The 25,177-nt window shown below is 39.9% G+C and overlaps 1 protein-coding gene across 1 annotated transcript in view; it reads left to right on the forward strand.

Moving 5' to 3' along the window:
- LOC142149957 (hydroxylysine kinase-like) overlaps positions 1-25,177 on the forward strand; it is a 73,125-nt gene that overhangs the window by 42,168 nt on the left and 5,780 nt on the right. The window contains exons 3-4 of the mRNA XM_075205233.1: positions 8,031-8,173; positions 18,638-18,821. Of these exons, the coding sequence (XP_075061334.1) occupies positions 8,031-8,173; positions 18,638-18,821 (327 nt within the window). The remainder of the gene's footprint in view (positions 1-8,030; positions 8,174-18,637; positions 18,822-25,177) is intronic.

Here is a 25,177-nt window from a genome sequence, read left to right on the forward strand (position 1 = left end):
GATGCGCAAATATGTTGTATTCTGTTCTGGGGGGGAGGTAATTTTACTCTTCCAAATGGGCCATATGGCAAAGTTATGGGTAATACATAAGCATTCAAAAAGATAACAGTAATGTTAGAAAATATATTTTGTAACACTATATATAATACAAACCGTGTGGATCAAACCTTGACCAACATAAGTTGACATGGTGGCATAAATCTCCTTGGACACTGTGCAGGGGAGAATTGGGGGGCTGCGGAAGCAGCTCCTGAATTTAAGAAGAGATTCGAGAGGAGGACAACAATAGGGAGACAAAACATTTTAAACAGTTGCAACAGTTATAAAGTTAACTACAGGGCACTGGTAGAATGAGCCCTGGTAAGTAAATACCATTGGGGGCGGTTAAAAATAACAAGTTCAAGGATAAAATTAGAAACACCTTGAGACATGTGTTAGAATCTCGAGGAAAGGGTGGATTTGTCTTGCAAGATTTTGAGACTGTAGTCTAATCCCATCTCGGTTCTCTCTGAGATATTGATGTAGATGATGAAGAAGGGATGTTGGAGGGTTGTGAAGGGTTTTGAGTCCTCAGCGAGAGGCCCAATTGTTGGAATAAGTCCTGGGCTTTGGGCAAAGATCTAGTTGAGAGGTGGCAGTCTTGATGCAAGAGAGACAGGCGGAGAGGGAATCCACAAAGCTATTGGATATTGTTATTTCTTAGGACTGTGGTCATCGGTTGAAGATCACGTATTTTGACCAGTGTAGTAGGAGAGATAGGGGAGCTAACCTGAAAGATAGCACATTAATATTGGGGATTTTGGAGTTTCCTGGATTCCCTCAAGATAATCTTCTTAGATGTAAAGTAATGAAAACATAGCATAACATCTCAAGGAAGGGACTGATTTGGGGATCACAGCTAAAGTGCTCTGTGAGCCATATGGAGTAGGAAGTGTTCCTCCAGGATTTCTGGAGCTAATTGGGCAAAGAGCTTTTATATGTAAGGGTCCAAGTGGATTGGTTCCACAGCCTCAGGAATGCTTTTGATACGTAGGTTGTTTATCCATGTCCTCCTGATGTGATGTTCCTGGATGGCCTGTAGCTCTAATTACGACTCTGCCTATACTTTGTATGAAGCAGCAGTACCTCAATTCTACCAGAGGTGCTGCTGTTCTACTCCTGACCTTTACACCTTGACTGTAGGAGTTAATCTCCTTACCTGATTAGAACTGCACCTGTCTCACAGCTTCAAATACCTGTCTCACTGCTTGTTCCAGTGATTGCTCTACTGCTGTTTGATCTCCCCTTATGACCTCGGCCTGATTACCGGTTTATACTTGTTTGCTTGTGACCCTAAACTCTGCCTGAACTCTTGTTGCCCAGACCTCTGCCTGGTCACCGGACTCGGCTATTCTGTTTGCTTCCCTTGACAAACTCATGTGTCCTGGCAATAGGGTAACTCAATATACTTGTTCCTACATTTTAACTGTATTTGTAATTGCTTGGAACCTCTTGCTCTGTGGGCTTTCCTGCCATTCATCACACCTGTTCATATTTGTGTATTGGAGTTATACCTGTTTATGCTGCTACCTGAAAATCTGCATATTCCATGAAATTAATCCTTGGTCACATATGTTGCCTAAATAAAGACACTTGGTTTCTATACTTCCGTTGCCACTTCCTGAAGTCGCTAGGAATCATAAAAGAAAGTTGAGTCTTCTTCATCAGAATCTGTATCCTCGGGGCATTGAGGTGAGGGAGGCCTTGTTGGGCAAGGTTTTCAGAGAGACTACGCTGCAAAAAAGTGAGGGAGACCTTTAATATGTAATTGTTTTCCCTTTGGTTGGTTATGTCAGAAAAAAAGTATTTGAGCAGCCTGTACAAATTTTGAAGAGTGTACAATATTGTTTATGATACAGCAGGTAGAAAAGAAGGGGCCCACTTATTTTTAAAAGCTTAAACTGAAGTTAGATGTAGTTAGATTACTGTCCACTCCTACAAAGTTTGCTATTCTGGTTAGAGCATGTATCAAGACACCCTTAGCTCTTGGAGCTTGATAAGTAAGGTTAGTTGGAAAGTTAGGGGACGGGGTAAAGTCTTATCAATATCAAAGGTAATATAGAAAAGTGTCCTATCTGCGCTCCTATAAGATGGGGAAGGGGGTAGGAAATGCAGCCCAATTCACTTGAAAGTACCTACTAAACTTCCAAAATTGCAGTCAAGTTAATACAGAGGGTTGGAATAAGGCGCAAAAAGGAGGTAATTGGATAATAGGGTTTCTGAGTATCACAACATCAATACAAGTACTTCAGTGTCAACAAAAAAATGATATAATAGAATAGTCCATAGTCACAATAAACGTTATTAATCCAAATGTGCAGTCTCTCTAGATCCTCTGAATAAGGTTCCAGATAATCGCTCGGTGTATCCTCACATATTCTCCCAGAATCCACCATAAATTTCATATATATGCGGGAGACAAAAAGGACAAAAAATGCCCCAATAGTGTAGTAGTTCAATATAAAATGTTTATTTTACAACGATTAAAATTCGCTTACATTTAGTAAGGGTTGCAATGCATGTCAAGGTATCTTTAATCACGCAGAGAAGTTTCTGTTCGTAAGCTGCAGCGTGGTCAGATCTCCGTAGTAACTTCCGGGTATGATTGTCCCGGTAACCAATCTCAACACTTATTGGACCCTACGCGTTTCGTCACTGGGACTTCGTCTTCAGAGTACCCCTGAAGAAGTCCCAGTGACGAAACACGTAGGGGCCAATGATTGTTGAGATTGGTTACCGGTTACTGGTTACTACTTATGACCCTGCATGTGCAGGGACCCCCTGATCATTTATACCCATGCCCATCAGCTAGCCAGGGCTTGAGGAGGTGCACTGTGTACCCTTTGCACCCCTCACTACACACAGTGACAGGGGGTTACATAAGGAACCCTCTGACCACCTACTTATGACCTCAGATACACAAGTGAAATCTCAATGTTTAAAACTGGTCTTTAGAAGCCACACAGGCACACTTATTTGTAGAGTCATGGGCCTCTAAAGTTTTTTATTATTACCAAAAAATATACTTCACCATAGAAAAACTTAATTTCGAGGTAGATATGTAACAATGAAAATACTTTAAACCTTGGGCAAGAATTAACAGAGCAATTCTAAGACACGAGAAAAATGTATATGAATACTTGAACACAATTTGTACGTTTCCCCACTTTCTATACTCTACCACACTAAGAGATATGTCTGACACACTTATCTATAAACTTGTCAAAACATGCACAATAATCTAGTCACATTAATAGCATCTTTTGATTATAAACTGTTATCACATTCAACCTCGAGCAGAACAATATAAATCATGCAATACAACTTAGAAACATGTACAAATGGTCAAATCCTTGATGTCAGAAAGTGGCAAAGATGTTGATTCTTGTTATTTGCTCCTGACTTTGACGTGCACAAATACAATATATAGGAATGAATCAATATCACAGTCCCTCTTAGTCGCTGGGCTTCACAACACACAAAAGAATGACCAATAATTTTTCGTATAGAGTAGAAGAGTAAAAGAGGGAAGTGGAAAGAATAAAAAATAGAGAGATAGAAAAGAATGGAAAGGTAAAAATAAAGAGGAGGGTGGCTAAATCCAAATTAAGAGATGCATGAAGCTAGCAGAAAATAAGGGGGGGGGGGAATAGATAGAAGGCAGTACTAAGTTATGTGAATGGTGAGTGAGCCTGAAAAAAAAAAGCCACGGGTCCCATAACTTGGCGAAAACTCTAGATGATTTGCAAATGTGATGCTGGTCATATATTCCAATCGCTGCGTCTGCCAGACTCTATTAATTATAGTCTGGAGGCATGGGAAAGTTTGCTGCTGCTGCTAGACCGCTTCTATTTCGCAGGTAGCTGCTGAAGGAATGTGTCTAACTTGCTTTGATGTCGGCATGCCGAGGGGGTTCTCAGAGGATGCAGAAAAATGTTTGGCTCCAGGGGAACATCCACCTGAAGAATTGCAGTGTTTGGTATCTTTTCCTGGTAGAATAATGTTTTTCTCATGTAGGTCTATTAAATTACACACCTTCTCTTTCCAAAATAGATGCAGAAACACATTCACTCCTTTTTCATATGATAACGCAGCTCAATGTTTCTCTTTCTGTAAACTGCATCACAAAGCACAATACTAATGCTTTCCACTGAAAAGGCTTTGTTTTCATGGTTTTACACACTCTTTCTCCTTAATTTCTTAGTTACAAAATTACTATCTCTCCTTGCACTATCATGAGCAGCAGCTATTTATATAGCACCACTAAATCTGCAGTGCTGTGCAGAGAACACACTCACATCAGTCCCTGCCCCAATAGAGTTTACAGTTTAAATTCCCTATCACACACACACACACACAAACACAGATTAGGGTCAAATTGATAGCAGCCAATTAACCTACTAGTATATTTTTGAATTATGGGAGGAAACCCACGCAAACGCTGGGAGAACATACAAACTCCACACAGATAAGACCATGGTCGGGAATCGAACTCACGACCCCCTTGCTGTGAGGTAGAAGTGCTAACCACTAAACCACCATGCTATACCCTGGAGAGTAAATAATAGTCCTACAACAGGGTTTTTTAAACAAATCTTCAGGTCTCCCCACCAGTCTCCTATCTCCCTAACAAAACTCAGTCAATGTAAATAAGTAATATAAGAATTGGTTTCTACTTCTACCTTGTCCACCTTCCCACTCTGCACCTCCTCTATGCAGTGCCGTAACTAGATATTTTAGTGCCCTGGGCTAGACGGGGCACCGGCGCGCCCCATGTAAGTGGGAGTGACATTTCCCAAGTAGGTGTGGCCAACTTAATGTGTGGGTGTGTCTAGCACTTTACTGAAAGAATTCTGTCTGTATTTCTCTAGTTGTAAGTATTCCAGGGAAGTTTTAGATTTTTCACCTCAAGATGGAACGATCTACAGATTGATATCTCATCACCTTTTCAGACTTTAGTGCATCTCTTATGCTTGCTCACAAGCACAATTCACTTACTTTCAGTCTGAGTGGAAATTTGTCAGAGGAAGAGAAGGTCTAGGTTAGGATTCTGCAGCATTGGCACATGTCCCTCCCATTTATTTACCAATTTCCAGAATTTGCAGTCAGGAGACCACTGATGTTATCTGTGCACCAAATTTAAATATAGGCTTCATTCTTGCTCCTGCATTCTATCACTAATGTGATTCCCTGTGTTTCAGACCTCGGGTAGTTTGATCATCCTACACCCACACTGTACCTTTGATCTTGCAACACTTTGACTGTAAACAGATAAATTAACATTTATCTACTGAAAAAGAGGAGCGCAAAATAGATGGATGCAATATGGGCATGTAAATTCTAATAAAACAAAGGATGGGATAGTGCAAGTCAACAATACAATGTTTATAGCCTTCTGCCGAAATTTCTGACTAACTGCACTTACCCTATTCTCCGGTACCGCATTTGATCGGGGACGATGTTCATCCAAATCTTCTTGTCGAGATCCACTGGTATGCATGCTTCCTCTGTGTGTCCGCGGCTTCTCTCAATGGAGATTTCCTGTGTAACAGTGTCCGCATAGGGTCACAAGGGTACAGTCAGTTTCAATGCGTCCCGCTTGAGGACTTTGTCAAGAATACTGACATAGTGAAAGGGAAGCTATTTATTCATTCCTCCCTATTTCACATTATTGAGAGTAATAAGTTAAAATAGCACTACTTATATAAAAGTAATTCAGAATCATGTAAAAAGGAAAAGAATATAAAATTGTGAAAAATGTAAAAAAATATAAAAAATATATAAAACATTTATCTACTAATTTACTGGCTAAAATGACAAGCAATATATCACTTACTGACAGACAAATGTTTAACTACTAATTCACTGACTAAAATTACACTTTTTTACTCAATAACGGATTATCACTTAGCTACTACTTATTCATTTTATAGGTGTACTTTCCACACCCCCGCCCTGGAACAATACATTTTCAACTTTTCCCAGCCCCTTCCCTACTTCTCCATTCCCCCAGTAGCTTACTTACGGTTTCATAATGTCTCTTCGCCTCTCCATGATGGCACGTGTCGGCTCTTCTGCATTAGGTCACGTGACCACGTCAGCTGCAGGGAGCCGGCGCCGCTAGCCTCTTTGGTTGTGGCTGACCGTACAGGTGCTGTCTGTTTTGTCATACTTCAGTCTTGGGGTAAATTGCGCCCCCTTAGTGCTTTGCGCCCTGGGTGGTCTCACCGCCCTCGTTACGGGTCTGCCTCTATGTGACTCTGAATGTCAGATCTCATCCCTAGGTATGCTTAGTGATATAGTTCTGTGACATCCAGGACCTGGTCAGTTGCGTATGCGTGGCCCATCTCGCACTCGCACTGCAGAGCTAAAGATATTGCAAGGTTGAGGGGGATAAGAGAGAATGAAGAGAAGGGGGGGGAGATGATGAAGGTAATGCTGAAGGGACTGATGGAGGCTGAAGAGTTAATGGAGAATGAAGGAGGGTTAATGATGGAAGATGAGGGGATTAATAATTGGATCAATATTTGCCTTAAAAAAAATATTTGGGCACACCTTAATGAACTGTGTTGTTTATTGATTTCAATGAATACACTGTAAGCTCTCACACGCAGGGCCCTCTTTCCTTGTTTTCTCCTTCGATCATCGCACCTTCTGCCCAGATCTCTGCACCTCTAGGCCATTTTCTTAAGCCCATTCTCCTGGGCACAGGCCTACTTCATGCAGGTATTACTCTGAACTTTGTTATTTCATTATTGACTGATCTTAATATAATTATGTACAGAGCCGTAACTTAGAAAGAGAGACAAATGCCATCCCCCTAGCCCTCAATTTTAACCAAATTAACCTAAAATATTCCTAAATTGCGCCCCCCTTCAGCGCTGCGCCCTGGGCGGTCGCCCCTGTCGCACAGCCCTAGTTACAGCCCTGATTATGTATAGTATAATTATTTATTTTTCATTGCTGTCTGTATAATGTGAAACACAGTAAATGTCTACTCTGTTCACCCCCTATTTATAGGTCAGACCATTTGTACTGTTTATAAATAAAAGATAATAATAATAAAAGTATAGCATTTAAACCAGAGGCAGATTTAGCCTTTGAGTGTAAAAATGTTGTAATGTTTTTTGAGGTAGTAGAAATTTGTGTAGGGGACACTTAAATCATAAAAGATCACTTGATTTTATTTTATTAACAGACTCAAAATCTTGTTCAATGATGGAACAATATCATTCTAATTCTGCAGTGTGTATGCACTCATGACAACATCTCCATAGAGTTTACAGAGTCAAGATCTTTTCAGCTGATGGTTATGACAGATAAAGAGAACAGATCTGAAGGTGGCTTAGTGGGTAGCGCTTCTGCTGCACAGCACTGAGGTCCGGTTTCCATCGAAAAACATACTAGTAGGTTAATTGGCTGCTATCAAATTGACCTTTATGTGTGTGTGTGTTACAAAATTTAGACTGTAAGCTCCAATGGGACAGGGACTGATGTGAGTGAGTTCTCTGTATAGCTCTGTGGAATTAGTGGCGCTATATAAATAGATGATGTTGATAAAACATGTAAAGTGTGTACACATGAATCAACATGCTGATCTTGACTTTCAGTCCTTGGTAAAATCATTAATGATATTGCACAGGGAGAAATTTTCTGTAGTGTGTACCCAGCCTTATTGTACCACACTATAGATTTGAGGTCGACCAAAAATCTTAAGGGTACTTCTCAACTGTATTCCACACAGCTGACTCTGGGTAGTAGTGGACTCACAATCTGGTGCGAACAAGTACCCTTGTTGATAGAGGAGATGTTCACTGATCCATCAGCATTTTATCTGCATTTTGGTACCTAAAGAGAGGCAGCTAGCTGACAGAGGTGGGTAGTCCCTTTAGAGCACAGTATCACAATATAAAAAAACAGCAAACCATAATTGGTTTCTTAGATAGTCTATAAGTCCCATAATGTTAATATAATTTTTACTTATTTTGTAGACTATGGACGTGTAGTACAATATCACATGGTGAGACTTCTTACTTACCTTCCCGGTACACCCGCAGCTGAAATTGTACCAACATCTGAAATTTTATTTGACATCGGTAAAACGGCAGCAATTCTTAATGAAAAATTAACCAAGGTATATTGTACTTTTAGAAAAACTAGCTCTGTGTGTATCTCAGTATCTCAGTAGTTACTCACTTTTTAATGTCCTGGTAAACAATATTTGCCTGTAGAATCTGTTGACTGTGTGGAGATTGTGTGCTGAAGTTCTTCTTAAAATACTTTAGCATTACTTCCTTATTTAATTTAAACTTACATTTTCTTCTAAAATAGTGGCTGATCGAGCAATAATAATAGTTTTGATAACTCATGAGGGCAAGGTGACATCAAGACTTTGTTTATTTAATATGTCACATTTGTACATTTTAATGGTTTATTATATTGGGATTTGTGCATATAAAAATGCTCATGTGCATATTAAATACCTGAAAAGTGCATAAGACATATCATTGAAAGAACACACAAATGCCTGATACCCACCTCCTCTGAGGACATTTAAAATCATGTATTTTGTGAACAGGAGAGAATCTATTGCCTCTCTGTTAAGTAGGGAATGCCCTGAAAAAACCTCCACTTAAGCATGTGGTCATAGTTGGATTTAAATCTTTTTGTCCTGATATATTTTATTTTAATGCATTTAATTTGCCATAAAAGCATGTGAATTGGATTATGCAGGGTAGAATATTATTATTATAAATTATTATTACCATTTATTTATATAGCGCCACTAATTCCGCAGCGCTGTACAGAGACCTCACTTACATCAGTCCCTGCCCCATTGGGGCTTACAGTCTAAATTCCCTAACAAACATAGAGACAGACTAGGGTCAATTTGTTAGCAGCCAATTCACCTACCTGTATGTTTTTTTAGTGTGGGAGGAAACCAGAGCACCCAGAGGAAACCCACGCAAACACGGGGAGAACATACAAACTCCTCACAGATAAGGCCATGGTCGGGAATTAAACTCATGAACCCAGTGCTGTAAGGCAGAAGTGCTAACCGCTAAGCCACCGTGCTGCCAATACACCCATAGTGTAAAGTATGGGTGTAACATGGCAAAATAATCAAGCTGTAAGGATCCTGAAGATCAAAGAGAGTGGGTATGGTCATGAGTGAGCCCCACCCATGACCATATCCACCCCACCCCAGTTGTGTTCTATAACACAACTGGGGCTCAAATTCAAGAATTCAGCTACAGAGATAAAACACAAATGAATGTTGGTATATCTTTAAATGGAATAAGATTTATGATTCTACAATATACTTAAGATAGAACAAATAGAATTCTATGAAATTAGCTGTTTTCACATTCTTTTTATAGATTCTATTTAATGTTTAATGATAATCATAATTCATTTACTGTGTACAATCTTGAAATCATTGTTTTAGTGAAGAGTTTGGAAAATTTGATTTCATTTTAACATTTACTTATGTATTTACTATAATATTTTTAAGTGATAAAGGTTGGGTAATGCCTACTGGTTAAGAATAGCAATATTAGTGCACAGTGTGAGTGAAAGTCTAATGTGTAGGGTTTAGTGGTATGTAAAGAGGTTTTAGATTAGGTGGTGGAGGACTGTGTAAAATGTGGGGTTTAGTATTATTTTAAAGCTGATGAAATAAAGTATTTTCAAGATCACATTTTAAAATATAGTTTTAACTGAATTTATCAATTTTTAAAAGCATTGGGCCTGATTCATTAAGGAAAGTAAAGTAAAAAATTAAATTTGAACCTTGGCAAAACCATGTTGCAATGAAAATGAGTTTATTATTTTGCACATAAGGAAAATACTGGCTGTTTTTTTTATGAAGGATGCAAATACTTGATAGCTCTATTTTTACACTGACATTAAAAGTTGGTCTAGGACATGCTCTACCCCAATTATAAATTTGTCCTCAAATATTAAATTTACCTCCCCCTCCAGTGCAACATGGTTTTGCCAAGGTTCAAAGTAACTCATTTTTTTGCTTTACTTTCCTTAATGAATGAGGCTTATTGTGACCTATTTGAAACACTATAACTGATACTATAATTCAAGGGGACAGGCCTCAAATAACCTGGAAGCAAACAACATCTATTTTTATAACTTTTTTTTGCTGAATTTCTACTCTATTGATGCTCAATGTGTTGCTTATGTTTTAAATAAACACAGTTTCTACTTTCAGCTTTGTGCCAAACTCATAGTTGCCTACTCTCCCGGAATGTCCGGGAGACTCCCAAATTTTTGGGAGTTCTCCTGGACTCCTGGGAGAGCAGGGCAACCTACCGGGTCCAGCTCACCTTGTTTGTGAAGTGGGTTTGGGCGGGGCTAAAAGTGTCATCCTGCCCCCACCCCATCCACTGATAGGCTGAAATGGGTAAATATTGGCAGGGGTGTGGCCTAACGGCGTGATTCGCATGGCCACGCGCCCATTATGGAGCCCCCTCCCGGTAAGCAGGCTCCAAAAGTTGGTAAGTATGGTCAAATTCTGTTGATTGGTGTATATTTTCAAAAATCACACCTCAGTGGATGTTTAATCATCCTATCAAGTGCTCTTGATGTAGGGCTCATTGAAGTACACACAGAAGTATCAATAGATCTGAAATTCTCATTTCTCCAGTGCAGGAGGAATGTTGCTGAAGCACCAGAGTACCAAACAAACAGTGGGAGTGCCGGACATCAGACCCTGCCTTTGTGCTAGCTGGTGAACACGGAGCCTTACTGCTTAATATTACTGGTGGTTGAAGATCTTCTTAAAGGGCATGGCCACATTGACTCACTCCCAAACATAGCAAGTTGGTTATGGTCCTTTTTCCTTATATTGGTGAAGCCCTCATTTGTCAGGAAATGCTTTACAGACAACTCTTTAGGGAAAGATTCGGCATTGAGCTACTAATAAGTAGTAGGTTCATAAGTGATTGCAGCTGTAAAAAAAAGACAATGTCAAGTCCCAATAGAATTTAACAAACAAGGAAACCACATTAAACACTACAATATACAGTACCTACTAATGGAAAACAATACATCTTATCATGACAGAGATATCACATTGAAGAACTGGCTCATAAATATAAATGCATTTTGTATTAAAAAAAAAAATCATAATTGTATTTATAAAAAAAAAACACAAAAATAGCTGAAGAGCAGATATATATTCAGTATAAGACTTAAAAAATTGTCTTCAGTGGCTAAAAGTTCTGTAATTATCCAAACTGCAAAGAACAGCTGTTCAGTTTCTTAGCAAGATTAATATATGAGAAAGAGTTTTGTATGATTTTGTATATGAATTCCTCTGTATGTAACAGCAAATCCAAATAAACGTACTTCGTCTAGAGTAGAGATGGTCACTGACCCCCGTGTTTTGGTTTTTGATCTGAATTACCTTCGGGTTTTGGTTTTGGCAAAACCACCCTTGCGTGTTTTGGTTTTGTTTTGCAATTTTGTTTAAAAATCAATTTTTTGGGCCTAAAATAACCTAATTTAGTGCTCTACCTGTTTCTTGGATAAGTAAGGTAATTGTAAAGCTAATAAACTATGAAAAAAATAGTTTAATTCCTGGTAGGTCGTCATTAATTCTACTAGAGATGGTCACTGAGCCCCGTGTTTTGGTTTTGGATTCGGTTTTGGATCTGGATTACCGTCGTGTTTTGGTTTTGGTTATGGTTTTGCAAAACCGCCATTGCGTGTTTTGGTTTTGGTTTTGTTTGGTTTTGTTTTGCTATTTTTTTGGAAAATCCATGTTTTTGGGCCTAAATTAACCCAATTTAGTGCTCCAACTGTTTTAGAGACAAGTAATCTAATTGTTGAGGTAATAAATCATCCAAAAAAACAGTTTAATTCTTCGTTGGTAGGCCTATTCTACACACAAAACAGATTGTCTTCCTCTCCATCTATGCATATTGGCAATGCAGCCATCGTCTTTGAATGTATATTACACCCTACACTTATAGTTAAATATGTAAAGAAATGGAAAAAGCCAGTTTGGTTTCTGTCTCTCAAGGCCCCCCTCCACTTGTATAAAATACCAAAAAATTCAGCCATTATAGACTGTACAATATTAATTGACATGGAGAAAGCCAGTTTGGTTTCTGTCTCTCTAGGCCCCCCTCCACTTGTATAAAATACTAAAAAATTCAGCCATTATAGACTGTACAATATTAATTGACATGGAGAAAGACAGTTTGGGGTCACTCTGTCTCTCTAGGCCCCCCTCCACTTGTATAAAATACCAAAAAATTCAGCCATTATAGACTGTACAATATTAATTGACATGGAAAAAGCCAGTTTGGTTTCTGTCTCTCTAGGCCCCCCTCCACTTGTATAAAATACCCAAAAATTCAGCCATTAGAGACTGTACAATATTATGAAAAATGGACAAAGCCAGTTTAGGGTCACTCTGTCTATGACACCCTACCCTTAAGGATAAATTGCCCTAACAGCAGCCTTTCAAGATGGTATGTGATATGGAAATGCCACAAGTCCCTTTCCTCTTTGGGGGTAGATTGCACCCTACACTTACATAGAAAGTTTTAAAAAGATGTTATCGGCATCATCTTCAGCTTAATCCTCACCCTCATCAGTGTGTACGTCATCATCACAGACTATCAATTCATCGCCGCTTGAATCCGCCATTAGAGAACAGTCAGTGCTTGGATGTCTTGGATGGTGAAGGCCTTCCTCGTGGAAGATGTAGTTCATTTTTATAAACATCATTTTCTCCACATTTTTGGGAAGTAACCTTCTACGGCGATCACTGACTAAGTTCCCTGCTGTGCTGAACACTCGTTCAGAGTACACACTGGAGGGTGGGCAGCTTAGGTATTGCAAAGCAAGTTTGTACATGGGTTTCCAAATGGCCTGCTTTTCTTCCCAGTAAGGAAAGGGACTGTCTGACATTTCCATATCAACTACCTCTTGAAAGTAATCCTCCACCATCCTTTGCATGTTTATACTCATATTGGATGGAGTTATGGGCAAAGTGACACATTTTTTTGAAAAATCCTTCAAACCAGCCCAGATGTTAAATTGTTCTGGTCTGCCCCCTGTGTCTTCCCTGCTTCTTTTTTGGAAATTTAATTTTTTACGAGCAACAGCTTGAGAAAGTGAAGGAGGACACGTCGTCAAGCCGAGGCCCAGTTCAGCGGCCAACTTGCTGAGCAATAGCTCCTTGCAAAAGCTCACATCTCGCTCATTTACAAGTAAAGACTCAATGTAGGTTTTAAACCTTGGATCAAGCACAGTGGCCAAAACGTACTGATCCGAGTTCAAGATCTTAATAACTCGAGGATCATTGTGAAGCGAATTAAGTACTTGATCGACAAGGCCAACATACTTTGCTGAATTGCTTGCTTTCAGCTCCTCCTTCATTTTCTCAAGCTGCTTTTCCAATAGTCTAATTAAAGGAATGACTTGGCTCAAACTAGCAGAGTCTGCACTGACCTCACATGTCACAACTTCAAATGGTTTCAGCACCTTGCACAGCACTGAAAGGATTCCCCACTGTGCAAGAGTGAAATACATCCCCCCTCCCTTCCCAATGTCATGACTTGTGCAATATGCTTGGATGGCTTTGCGCTGTTCCTCCATCCTCTGAAGCATGTACAGGGTGGAATTCCACCGAGTTACCACCTCTTGCTAAAGTTGGTGGCTGGGCAAGTTAAACTGCTCTTGGAGCTGCTGTAATCTCCTACATGCTGTGGCTGAATGCCTGAAATGGCCTGAAATTTTACGGGCCACCGAAAGCATCTCCTGCACCTCACGGTTATTTCGTAGGAAGCTCTGCACCACCAAGTTGATGGTGTGAGCAAAACAGGGAATATGTTGGAAATCACCCAGCTGTAATGCTCGCACTATATTGTTGGCGTTATCTGAAATGACATACCCTGGGGAGAGTCCGAGTGGTATAAGCCATGCATCAATCACATCTCTCAGTTTGCGTAACAAATTGTCAGCCGTATGCCTGTTAGTGAAGCCGGTGATACAAAGAGTGGCCTGCCTGTGACAAATGTTACCTAGTGGTGTACATGCTGCTGCTGTTCCTGCTGGTGAAGGTGAATGACCAACCCAGTGGGCTGTCACAGTCATATAGTCTTTGGTTTGGCCACTTCCACTTGTCCACATATCTGTGGTTAAGTGAACAGTGGGCAGAATGGCATTTTTCAGCGCAATCTCTACATTTTTACACACTTTTTGGTATAGTTGTGGAATAGCTTTACGGGAGAAATGGTGTCGCGATGGAATTCTGTAACGCGGACACAAAACCTCAATTAACTGTGAAAAACCAGCTGCATTTATTGTGGAGATTGGACGCAGATCTAACACTAACATTGCAGCCATGGCGTCTGTGATTCGCTTGGCGACTGGGTGACTGCTGTCATATTTGCTTCCCCTCGCAAATGATTGTTTCACAGTTAATTGCTGAAATGTAGGACTGCTCATTTTATTAACCTGCCTCTGGGATGACGATTCACCCCCAGCAGCAGCAACAGCAGCAGCAGGACTAACGCTTTCTTCAGAGGAATCAAGTGCCGGAGTCATCCAGCTTTAAGTGGGATGCCGGGCTAACTCCGAGCGCTACTGAGGATATTGATGAGGATGGTGTGGTGGGTGTATTTTGTAGCTGTCGGTATGTCGGTGAGCGGAGGGTCGTAGCTGATGAGGGAGTGCTTGTATTCTTTTGGGAAGAACTTTCAGCTTTTCCCAACACTTTGCCATGAACTCTCGTTAAAGGGCGTAACATAGACGAGGTTCCAAGATGGTTAAGGTCCCTCCCTCGACTGACTGTGGCTTGACATACACTACAAATGGCTATACAATTGTTGTCTGGATTTGGGTAGAAATAATTCCACACATAAGAAGTGGATTTTTTTGTTTTATGCCCAGGCATGACAATGGCCTTTTTCTTGTCACGTGCCAGAACTGCTGCCACTGGTGCAGGACTTACACAAACAACCTCATCCTCATCAACATCCTCATTAGCGCCCCCGTCGCCTACACAAATCTCCCCCTCATCCTCTTCTAATTCCAAAGTGGCATCCTCAATTTGGGTATCACCGGCTACACTCGGGCTATTAAGGCACACATCAGCAGAATGCTCACGATTAGACATCCCACTGTTGGATGGACTCTCCACAGGGATTGTTGTCATTTGTGAATCAGAGCAAATATTCTCCTGTAATGCCTCACTGTTATCTTGCAGCTCGGCTTTGACGCGTAACAGTAGTTGTGCACCAATTGTAGGCTGGGTAACTTTTTGGGATCTGCCACTAATAGCCAAAGGTGAAGGCCTCATTCTCTCTTTGCCACTGCATGTGTAGAATGGCATGCTTGCAATTTTTTTTTTATCGTCACTTAACTTTTGCTCAGTTACACTTCTTTTTCGCTTCAATACAGTAAAAAATTTTTGGGTTTTTGTTTTTTGCACTAATTTGAAAACACTCTGTTGTTTGACATCGCCTTGGCCAGATGACGTACTGGGAACACTAACATCAGGACTGGTGACAGAACCTGGTTGCTCATTCAGATCATATGTGGACTGCTTTGAATCCATTCTGAGCGCAAACCACTGGGGAGTGCTAAAAATTATTTAGTAGATACTGCTGACAGATATGACTTTTGACAGCCAGAAATATTAATGCACAATTAGGGAGGACACCCCAAAAGCACTGAGGAGTGCTAAAAATTATTTAGTAGATACTGCTGACAGATATGACTTTTGACAGCCAGAAATATTAATGCACAATTAGGGAGGACACCCCAAAAGCACTGAGGAGTGCTAAAAATTATTTGGTAGATACTGCTGACAGATATGACTTTTGACAGCCAGAAATATTAATGCACAATTAGGGAGGACACCCCAAAAGCACTGAGGAGTGCTAAAAATTATTTAGTAGATACTGCTGACAGATATGACTTTTGACAGCCAGAAATATTAATTCACAATTAGGGAGGACACCCCAAAAGCACTGAGGAGTGCTAAAATTATTTAGTAGTTACTGCTAACAGATATGACTTTTGACAGCCAGAAATATTAATGCACAATTAGGGAGGACACCCCAAAAGCACTGAGGAGTGCCAAAAATTATTTAGTAGATACTGCTAACAGATATGACTTTTGACAGCCATTAATATTAATGCACAATTAGGGAGGACACCCCAAAAGCACTGAGGAGTGCTAAAAATTATTTAGTAGATACTGCTGACAGATATAACTTTTGACAGCCAGAAATATTTATGCACAATTATGGGGGACACCCCAAAAGCGCTGGGGAGTGCCAAATATGAAGAAAAAATAATAAACCTCTATCCTCCTCTCTGCACTAGCGATTTTGGTTAGAGCAATTGCAAGAACAATATTGTATTCTCTGTCCCTGCTCTAATTAGCCTATGACTACACCCTGCTCTCTCCCTCTGTCAAATGGCGATGAATTGCTGTGGAGGCGTGTATTTATAAAGTTGAAGTATCGCGAGAACCGAGCCCCGAGATCCGACGATGTCACAATGACGTTCGGCCTCGATTTGGTTTCCGAACGGGCGGGAGAGTACCGAGCTGCTCAGCTCGGTACTCGGATACCCAAAGTTCGGGTGGGTTCGGTTCTCGGAGAACCGGACCCGCCCATCTCTAAATTCTACACACAAACCAGATTGTCTTCCTCTCCATCTATGCCTATTGGCAATGCAGCCATTGTTTTTGGGTGTATATTACACCCTACACTTATAGTTAAATATATAAAGAAATGGACAAAGGCAGTTTGGTTTCTGTCTCTATAGGCCCCCGTCCACTTGTAGAAAATAGTAAAAAATTCAGCCGCTATAGACTGTACAATATAAATTGAAATGGACAAAGGCAGTTTGGTATCTGTTTGCATCAGACCCCCTTCTCCACTAGGAGTAAAATAGAAAACTATTCAGCCGTTATAGACTGTAGAATATAAATAGAAATTAAGTAAGGCAATTTGGTATGTGTCTGCATCATCCTCATCAACATCATCATTAGCGCCCTCATCGCCTACACAAATCTCCCCCTCATCCTCTTCTAATTCCAAAGTGGCATCCTCAATTTGTGTATCACCGGCTACACTCGGAACTGCTGAAAGGGCCCTTCTTTATGGGTACACAAACAGAATGCTCACGATTAGACATACCATTGTTGGATGGACTCTCCACAGAGATTGGTGTAATTTCTAAATAAGAGCATACATTATCCTCTAATGCCTTACTGTTTTCTCGCAGCTCGGCTTTCCCGCGTAACAGTAGATGTCTTGCTTGGTCACAAGTGACCGTACAAGAAGAAGGCTCAGTAACATTTTTTGATCTGCCACTAATATAGAAAGGCGAAGGCCTCATTCTTTCTTTGCCACTGCGTGTGTAGAATGGCATGTTGTCAATTTTTTTTTTTAGCGGCAGTTAACTTTTCCTAAGTTACACTTCTTTTTCGCTTCAATACAGTAAAAAAAATTTTGGTGTGTGTTTTTTTGTACTTTTACATAGGCTTTACCAGATGGTGTGCTGGGAACACTACCATCAGGACTGGTGCCAGCACCTGCTTGCAGCACCTGCTTGCTGATCCTGCTCATATGTGGACTGCTTTGAATCCATTTTAAAGAGGCCAAAGCACAAAATATTGAATAGATAGTGCTGCAAAATATGACTTTTTGCAGCCAGAAAAATTATTGTTTCACACTGGGGAATATGGGACACCCCAAAGCACTTGTAGTGCAAAATATTGAAAAAAAATGCATTCTCTATCCTCCTCTCTTCCTGCTCTAACAATTGCTAATAGAATTGGTAATAATAATAGAATTGAATAGAATAGAATTGAAATAATAATAGAAAGAATAAGGTGTACAATTATTGCTCTGTCCTTGCTCTAATACAGCCTGTGACCTAACCCTGCTCTCTCCCTCTGTCAAATGGCGATGGATTGCTGTGGAGGCGGGTATTTATGCTTTTCAAATATCGCGAGAACCGAGCTCTGAGATCCGACTACGTCACGATGACGTTTTGCCTCGATTTCGATTCCGAATGGGCGGGAGAGTACCGAGCCTACTCGGCTCGGTATTCGGATAGGCGAAGTTCGGGTGGGTTTGGATCTCGGGGAACCGAGCCTGCCCATCTCTAGTCTAGAGAGAGCACTTAACAATGGTTGTAGGTTCTGATATAAGCACAATAGTCACTTGTGTCTCAAGATGATATAGGCTTGATTCGGTTCCACAATCGTCACTACTAAGCAGGTTGCTTAAGTTTAGATGTGATCACACATAACATAGAGGGCACCGTGTATTATTCAGCTCGGTTTCCTTTCTTGACAAAAATTATGCAGCCTACTTTGTCAAATATTCTTATTTCCATGTTTTTAGTGTTGTAGTGAATGGATTTCCAGCATAAACTACAGGAGAGTTTATTGTCCAACATGTACTGAATACCCACCTATCCTAATGTCTTCACTACTAATAGATAATAAACTATGTTTTATTGGCGCTCTGAATAATAATTTAAGCAACAAGATCATCGATGACTATTTTTTTTTTTACTGAAAACAATATATTGCCCATTTCAGAAATTCCAGCATCCATTTAAGGAACATTTTCATCGTGGTGATTTTATTTGGAACTTGTCAAACACCCCATTGCTGAGAAAGTACATTTATGCTGTTAAGGAAGAGAGTTTGCGTGAAAAAATTGAAGTAGTCATCAATCAATATAAAGCTTCTGTGCAGCAAAATTTGAAAACCTTTCGCAGATGTAAGTATTATGTTCTTGACCTTTACATATTTTGCAATCAAAGAGTTACACAGTGTACTATATCTGTTTCCTACTCCAGTACTGGGTTGGCTGCACCGATTGCATAAGAGGTATGGGTCCCTGACACAATGGCTCAGATTCACTGATTAAATAGTGCTATAATTATCTGTTCTGCAACTCTAGGCCAAATTCTGCTGCAATTAATGCGTGACAATGCACAATGTCAGAAATATGGAAAGATAACTTTGTAACTGCAAATATACCTGGGCACACAACATCAGACTGACTCTCTGGACTGCATATATTTATACGTTTAAATTATAGAAAAATTTCAGGAAGACACAAATGTCATCCTACACATCCTAGTTCCCCAAACTGCTACCTTTATGCCTTTACATCCAACATGAATTTAGTTTAACTAGCGTCTCACTAACACACTGTACATTACAAAATACAGAGCTAACTGTACACAACTGTCAGGAACCCCTCCAGCCAGTACAACAAAACCCGGAATCTGCTCCGAAAGTCTGGTGTTCACTGGAGCCCCTAGTGGTGGGAACAGACTTGGCTGCAGACAGACAGAGGGTCGTGAGATGTGTACTGACTGGGGAGAACCATGGGATATTGTGAAACAGCATACATCGGTGGTGAAGTCCAGGCAAAAAGGTCAGGGCTGGCGGCAAACAACAAATCCAGGAAACAGGCAGAGATTGAGGTCACAGGCAATACAGCAGAGTCCAGTACACGGTCCAAGGTTATACACAGCAAGATCAATCCAAAGGCAGAGAAGGGGAACTGAGCAGGGAGCAGGTAAGTATACACAGAGCAGGAACTATAACCAACAGTGAGGCCCAGTCCTCACTGCCTTAAATACTATGATGGACAAATCAGAAAGGAGGAGGACAGGGCTGACAATGAGTCTCAGGAGGCTGCTAATTAATTACTAGCTGGGAACTAGCATAGGTAATAAGATAACCAGGAAGCATGTATAAAAATATAAATGAACCAGTTTAAATAATATGAGAGCTCTCCCTGGAGTTGGAGAATGTCACTACACCCTCCTGCATCTATGCAACAAGGATAATCCCAAAGAATAAAACCAGAGCATAGAAATAGAGCACGCGCCCGGCTGCTAGATCACGCCAGAATGTGGCGTACCACCGCGGCTCGTGACAACTACTCACTATATACTCTTTATTTGTTGGTGAAAATAATAGCCATGTAAAAGTGATTCTAAATATTTAAAAATAAATATAGATGTCTAAGGAATGACATTGCCTACATATGGTATCAGATGAATGTGGATGAGATAGCTAGGAAAGAAATTAGAGCAGTAGTCTCACCTATGGGGTTTCCTATTAAAAATAAAATTATCCTAAACACAATATTTATATTTATATTATTATTTGTTAAATATATCAAGTAAAAATGCAAATATCTTGTCAAGGAGACTGTTTAGAGCTTGTAAAGTATATTGTATAACATGCAGCTCAGGGGAAAAGAAATTCATTCACAATACTCATGAGCTTCTTTATCAAATATTATTTTGCCAAATTAAGGCACTTGTTAGTATTGGGGTTATTCAACAACAGTGTAATGCCAGATATATCACAGATATGTCTGGTGTTCAGTAAAGTATCACTCTTTATGCTGTTCCTTTAGTCCAGGGGTCAGGGAACTTTTTTACCTTTTACTCCAAAATATATTTAGATACGCTGACGTTACCCCCTTGATTTGAAAGGAAGGAAATCATATATTATTAATGATTGGAATTCAAAATTTTATTGAATCTATTCAAAATTTCTTTGAAAGCTTCAACTTCAAAACTTCAGGTTTTGGAGAAATGATGTTACTTCATTTTTGATACGAGAGCATCAATATTGGGGCATTTTGATGTCAGAGCAATTTGGATAAAGTCTTCAGCATCCAATCGATTTCTCTGCTTTGTTTTTATGTTCGTTAGAGTGGAAAATCCTTGTTCACAAAGGTAAGTTGTTGCAACAGACTGCCTCCTCATGTGCAATTTTGAATGCCTTTGCAGCTGTTGACATCCCAAAATATGACAGATCTGCTTTGTTTTTTAAATGCAATACGTGCTTAATTATTTCATCGAAGCTGAAGAAGTGCCTCTGCCAACCCTTGAGGCTCTTCTTGTACAACAGCAATTTCACATTTAAAGGGGTCTACAATCCAACTGACAGCATGTGAATCGGCAGCATTACCCCCAGGAATTTAATTTTTACCATATTTGGGGTAATTTAACCCTGTTTCCTGACCACTGCTTTAATCCTCTATGGGAACAGTGGACTTGTGCAATTTAGCAAGATCCGAAAACGTTAACTTTGTGGAGCTTGTCTCTCATAGTTAACATCACCTTCAGATGGCGTTAGCATCTCTCTCCCAATAGTAAAAGCCTTGTCAGAGAGGGAAGTTCTGCTTGACACTCCTCCACACCTTCCCCCAAGTTCAATAGCTGCGCATGTGCAGAGAACAGATTGGCACAGTACCTGGAAGTACACTCTTTCACTGTTGCGATCATTTCTCCGTTACGGCATCTCTTATCGCTGCAGATAGCAATAGTAAATAAAGGTTAGTTAACAGCCAAAATTTCTGAAAGGACTTTAATAGACCGATTGGACTTCAACTTATCTCCAGAAAAGCAGAACCACCTTTAGTTAAAGTTACTCCACACACACATGATAACAAAACTTCTCTACACTGGAGCACATTCCCTAAATCCAAAGTTACAATTCTTCTTACTACATTTGTTTAGTAGAGTCTAAAAACATACCCTATATATGGCCATGTGAACTATTTGTGGTGCTTTATAGATTAAATATAATATCAAATAAAGACATACTATATGGACAAAAGTATTCGGACGCTTGACCATTACAACAACAGGGACTGTAATGACATTGTATTCAAATACATATATTTTAAAATGGAGTTGGTCCCCCTTTTACAACGATCACAGCTTTCACACTTCTCAAAAGGCTTTTCACAAGATGTTGGAGTGTTTCTGTGGAAATTTGTGACTATTCATTGTATAGAGCATTTATGAGGTCAGGCACTGATTTTGGACAAGATGGCCTGGCTCGCAATCTCAGTTCCAGTTCACCCCAAAGGTGTTCAATGGGGTTGAGGTCAGGGCTCTGTGTGAGCCAGTCAAGTTCTTTCACACCAAATGCATCAAACCATGTCTTTGTTTTGTACACTGGGGCACAGTCATGTTGGAATAGAAAACGGCCTTCCCCCAAACTGTTGCCACAAAGTTGGAAGCTTAGCATTGTCCAAAATGACTTGGTATGCTTAAACATTAAGATTGCCCTTCACTGGATATAAGGGGCTTAGATGAAATCCTGAAAAACAGTCCGATACCACTATCCCTCCTCAACCAAAAACCCAGAAACTTTATTTCTACCTTTACACTAAATCACAATTTCCTTTCATAAACCACAATGAAGTCCCTTGACACAGAGTTAACATAAACCAAATGATCTCCTCCATTTCAACTATGTAGCATTGTAAAATCAAGTCTGAATTCATAAGAACACAGAGACATGAACTTATTAAGTGTAATTTTATATGATTAAGATGAAAAACAATTAACATAATGGCATTCAAAGATATAATACAATAGTTTTGTGTAAAATAAAAGGGAACAACAGAAATGGTACACTCCCAAAAGTGAACAAAATTGTTAGATTTACAGGACATTTTAAACATGCTGCAGGTATCAAAAGCCCTCCTTACAGTGTGATGTCAGGACCAAGTCTGTGTAAATGCAAATTAGTTGTTTATGACCGCTCTGCAAACACCTTTCTGCAAACACCTTTCAAGTCAAAATTTGTTTACACTGGCCTAACTTTCTAACAGAAAGTCCTAACAAGATGATATTACCTCTACACAGCAGGACGTAAGTTTCCCTTCATTTACATACTTTACATAACTCCTGTAAGTATGACTTTTGAGAAAATTTGAGGTGCATTAATTTAGCCACCCCCTTTCAGGTTTTAACCCATGGCTGGCTACAGAGTTTATCTGAGCCACACTAACCTATTACTATGAATTAATTCACAAACACATATTTGCAGTTTTATATGATTAGAAATTGGCTTGCATATGACACCTTCCTCATCATGGGGGACTTTAATGGTCTTATAGACAATCCCTCTGGTCCTGCTGCCTCCAAACTTCTTTCCCTTTCCTCCTTTATCTCAATGGACCTCCTCTTCCTCCCACCACAGTGTCCATTTCCTTGATCTAGTCTTTTCCCACCTCTTTAATGTCTCTAACTTTAACAATTCACCTTTCTGTCTCTATGACCACCATCTCCTCTCTTTTAGCTTCTCCACACACCTCTCACCTTCCCCATACCCTAAACTTACTGTCAGAATTCAAACTCACTGGGGACTGCTGCTTTGCTGAGTGAGCAATTCTGGCTGCTGGACAGATCCCTGCCTTTACTCTGTGTTATAGCTCCTATTCTCCTGATGTTTCAGTATGTTTTAGCTCCTCCCTTTGACTCCTATTAAAGCCTTGGCTGTTTCTTTCCTTAATGTGTGGTTATTGTGCTCCTGCCAGTAATCTAGTATCTGTTGCTGAATTTCTGCCTCCAATTATCCATTATTTGTGTATCAATCCCGGATTGTCCTTAACTATGCCTCTGCCTCAAAACTTTGCCTTATTTACTTGCCTGTGTTCTTCCTTCCTTCTTGCCATTGGATGCCAATTTAGTCTGGACAGAATAATCTGGCCAAAATAAAGAGTCTGCAGGAGGTACTACTCTGCAGAACCAAATAAAAGAGTTGCAAGAGTTTGCTTGTATTTCTCTGAACAAGATCAGAGAACTAGAAACCTTTGTTAACACTTGGCAAAAACAAATAACTAAATTGCAGGAACATTAAAAACATAATGACAAATTTCACCTCCACCATTGCCTACAAAATACAATGGTGATTGTTATATAGAGATTTCCTAAAAAGTGCAACATTTCTTTTCAGATGCAACCTACACAATGCAAAAATGATAAGATGAAGATCTTCTTTATAATTATTGTTTGTGTCAGGATTGTTAGTATGAACACCACAGAGCGTAATGTTAATGAAACAAATTGGTTTCTTTTAAAAATGGGTCACTCAGGTAAAAGTGAGACGTTGTATAGTTGTAATTGATAAGACAGATAACGCAAGTCCATAGAAACCGTGAAACAGGACCCAAGGATACCAAGTAACGAAGGAAGCACTAGATTTGTGTCACAATAGGTTGACTGAAAGTACAAGTGGGTCTGGGTAAACAGGTTTGGCTGGGAAGTTGGGGACCCTGGTTTTCCAAGGTAGACAATAGATTGCAGATATTGGATGTCTGGATTGTCAGATAGAGCTGAGAGGCTTGTGAGCTGGATATCAGACAGGTGAGATGATCTGCAGGCACAGAGTGTCCAGATGTCCAGGTTAAGCTGTGAAGCTTGTGAGCAGGATACCAGGCAGATGTGATTGGGGGCCAATGGTTCTATGGATTAACACTCCCTTTTGAAAAATGGTTATGATGCTGATACTTTCCTCAGAAATCCTTCTACAGATGTTTATTTATTGTGTCATAATGGCTACTGGACTAAACTTCATCGCCTTTATGTATTTGATTGAGTATGAGTAGAAGTATTAAAATTAATTCATGATTCCAAACCAGCTGGACCTTTTGGAGCATATAAGACTCAAGAATTGTTAGCACATTCCTTCTGGTGGCCAAATTTTTAAGAGATGTAAAAAGATACATTTCATCATGCCTGACATGGTCCCAAAACAAGACTCCACGCAACTCACCACTGGGTTTACTCCAACATCCTCCTATGCCATCTCGTCCCAGGATTTTATAGTCGATCTAACACCTTCAAAAGGTATGACATTAAAAGGGATGGCAAAAATCCTAGTTGTAGTGGATTGTCTTACTAAGATGGCTCATATCTCTGCCAAAGGAGTACACACAGCTGAACAGACTGCAGAACTTATGTTTCAGGAAATATTCAGGCTTCATGACATACTAGATGATATAGTTTCTGATCGAGGCGTTCCAAAAAAAATGTCAAACAACAGATACCTGCTCTGAAATTAGGTAAAAAATGTAGCGGAGAATTTAACATTTTGTCACAATTAATCAAGTTGCTTTCCACTTAGAACTTCCAGCCTCTATGAAAATACATCCGGTATTCCATGTTTCTTTGCTTAAACCATTTCATAATAGCCCCTTTCCTTATAGAATTTTGGCCCCACCACCACCATTCGTTGTGCAAGGAGAAGAATTTATTGTTGAAAATATCTTGGACACTAGAATCTACAGAAATAGATTACAATATC

The sequence above is a fragment of the Mixophyes fleayi genome, chromosome 4, assembly GCF_038048845.1.
Source record: "Mixophyes fleayi isolate aMixFle1 chromosome 4, aMixFle1.hap1, whole genome shotgun sequence".
Lineage (NCBI taxonomy): Eukaryota > Metazoa > Chordata > Amphibia > Anura > Limnodynastidae > Mixophyes > Mixophyes fleayi.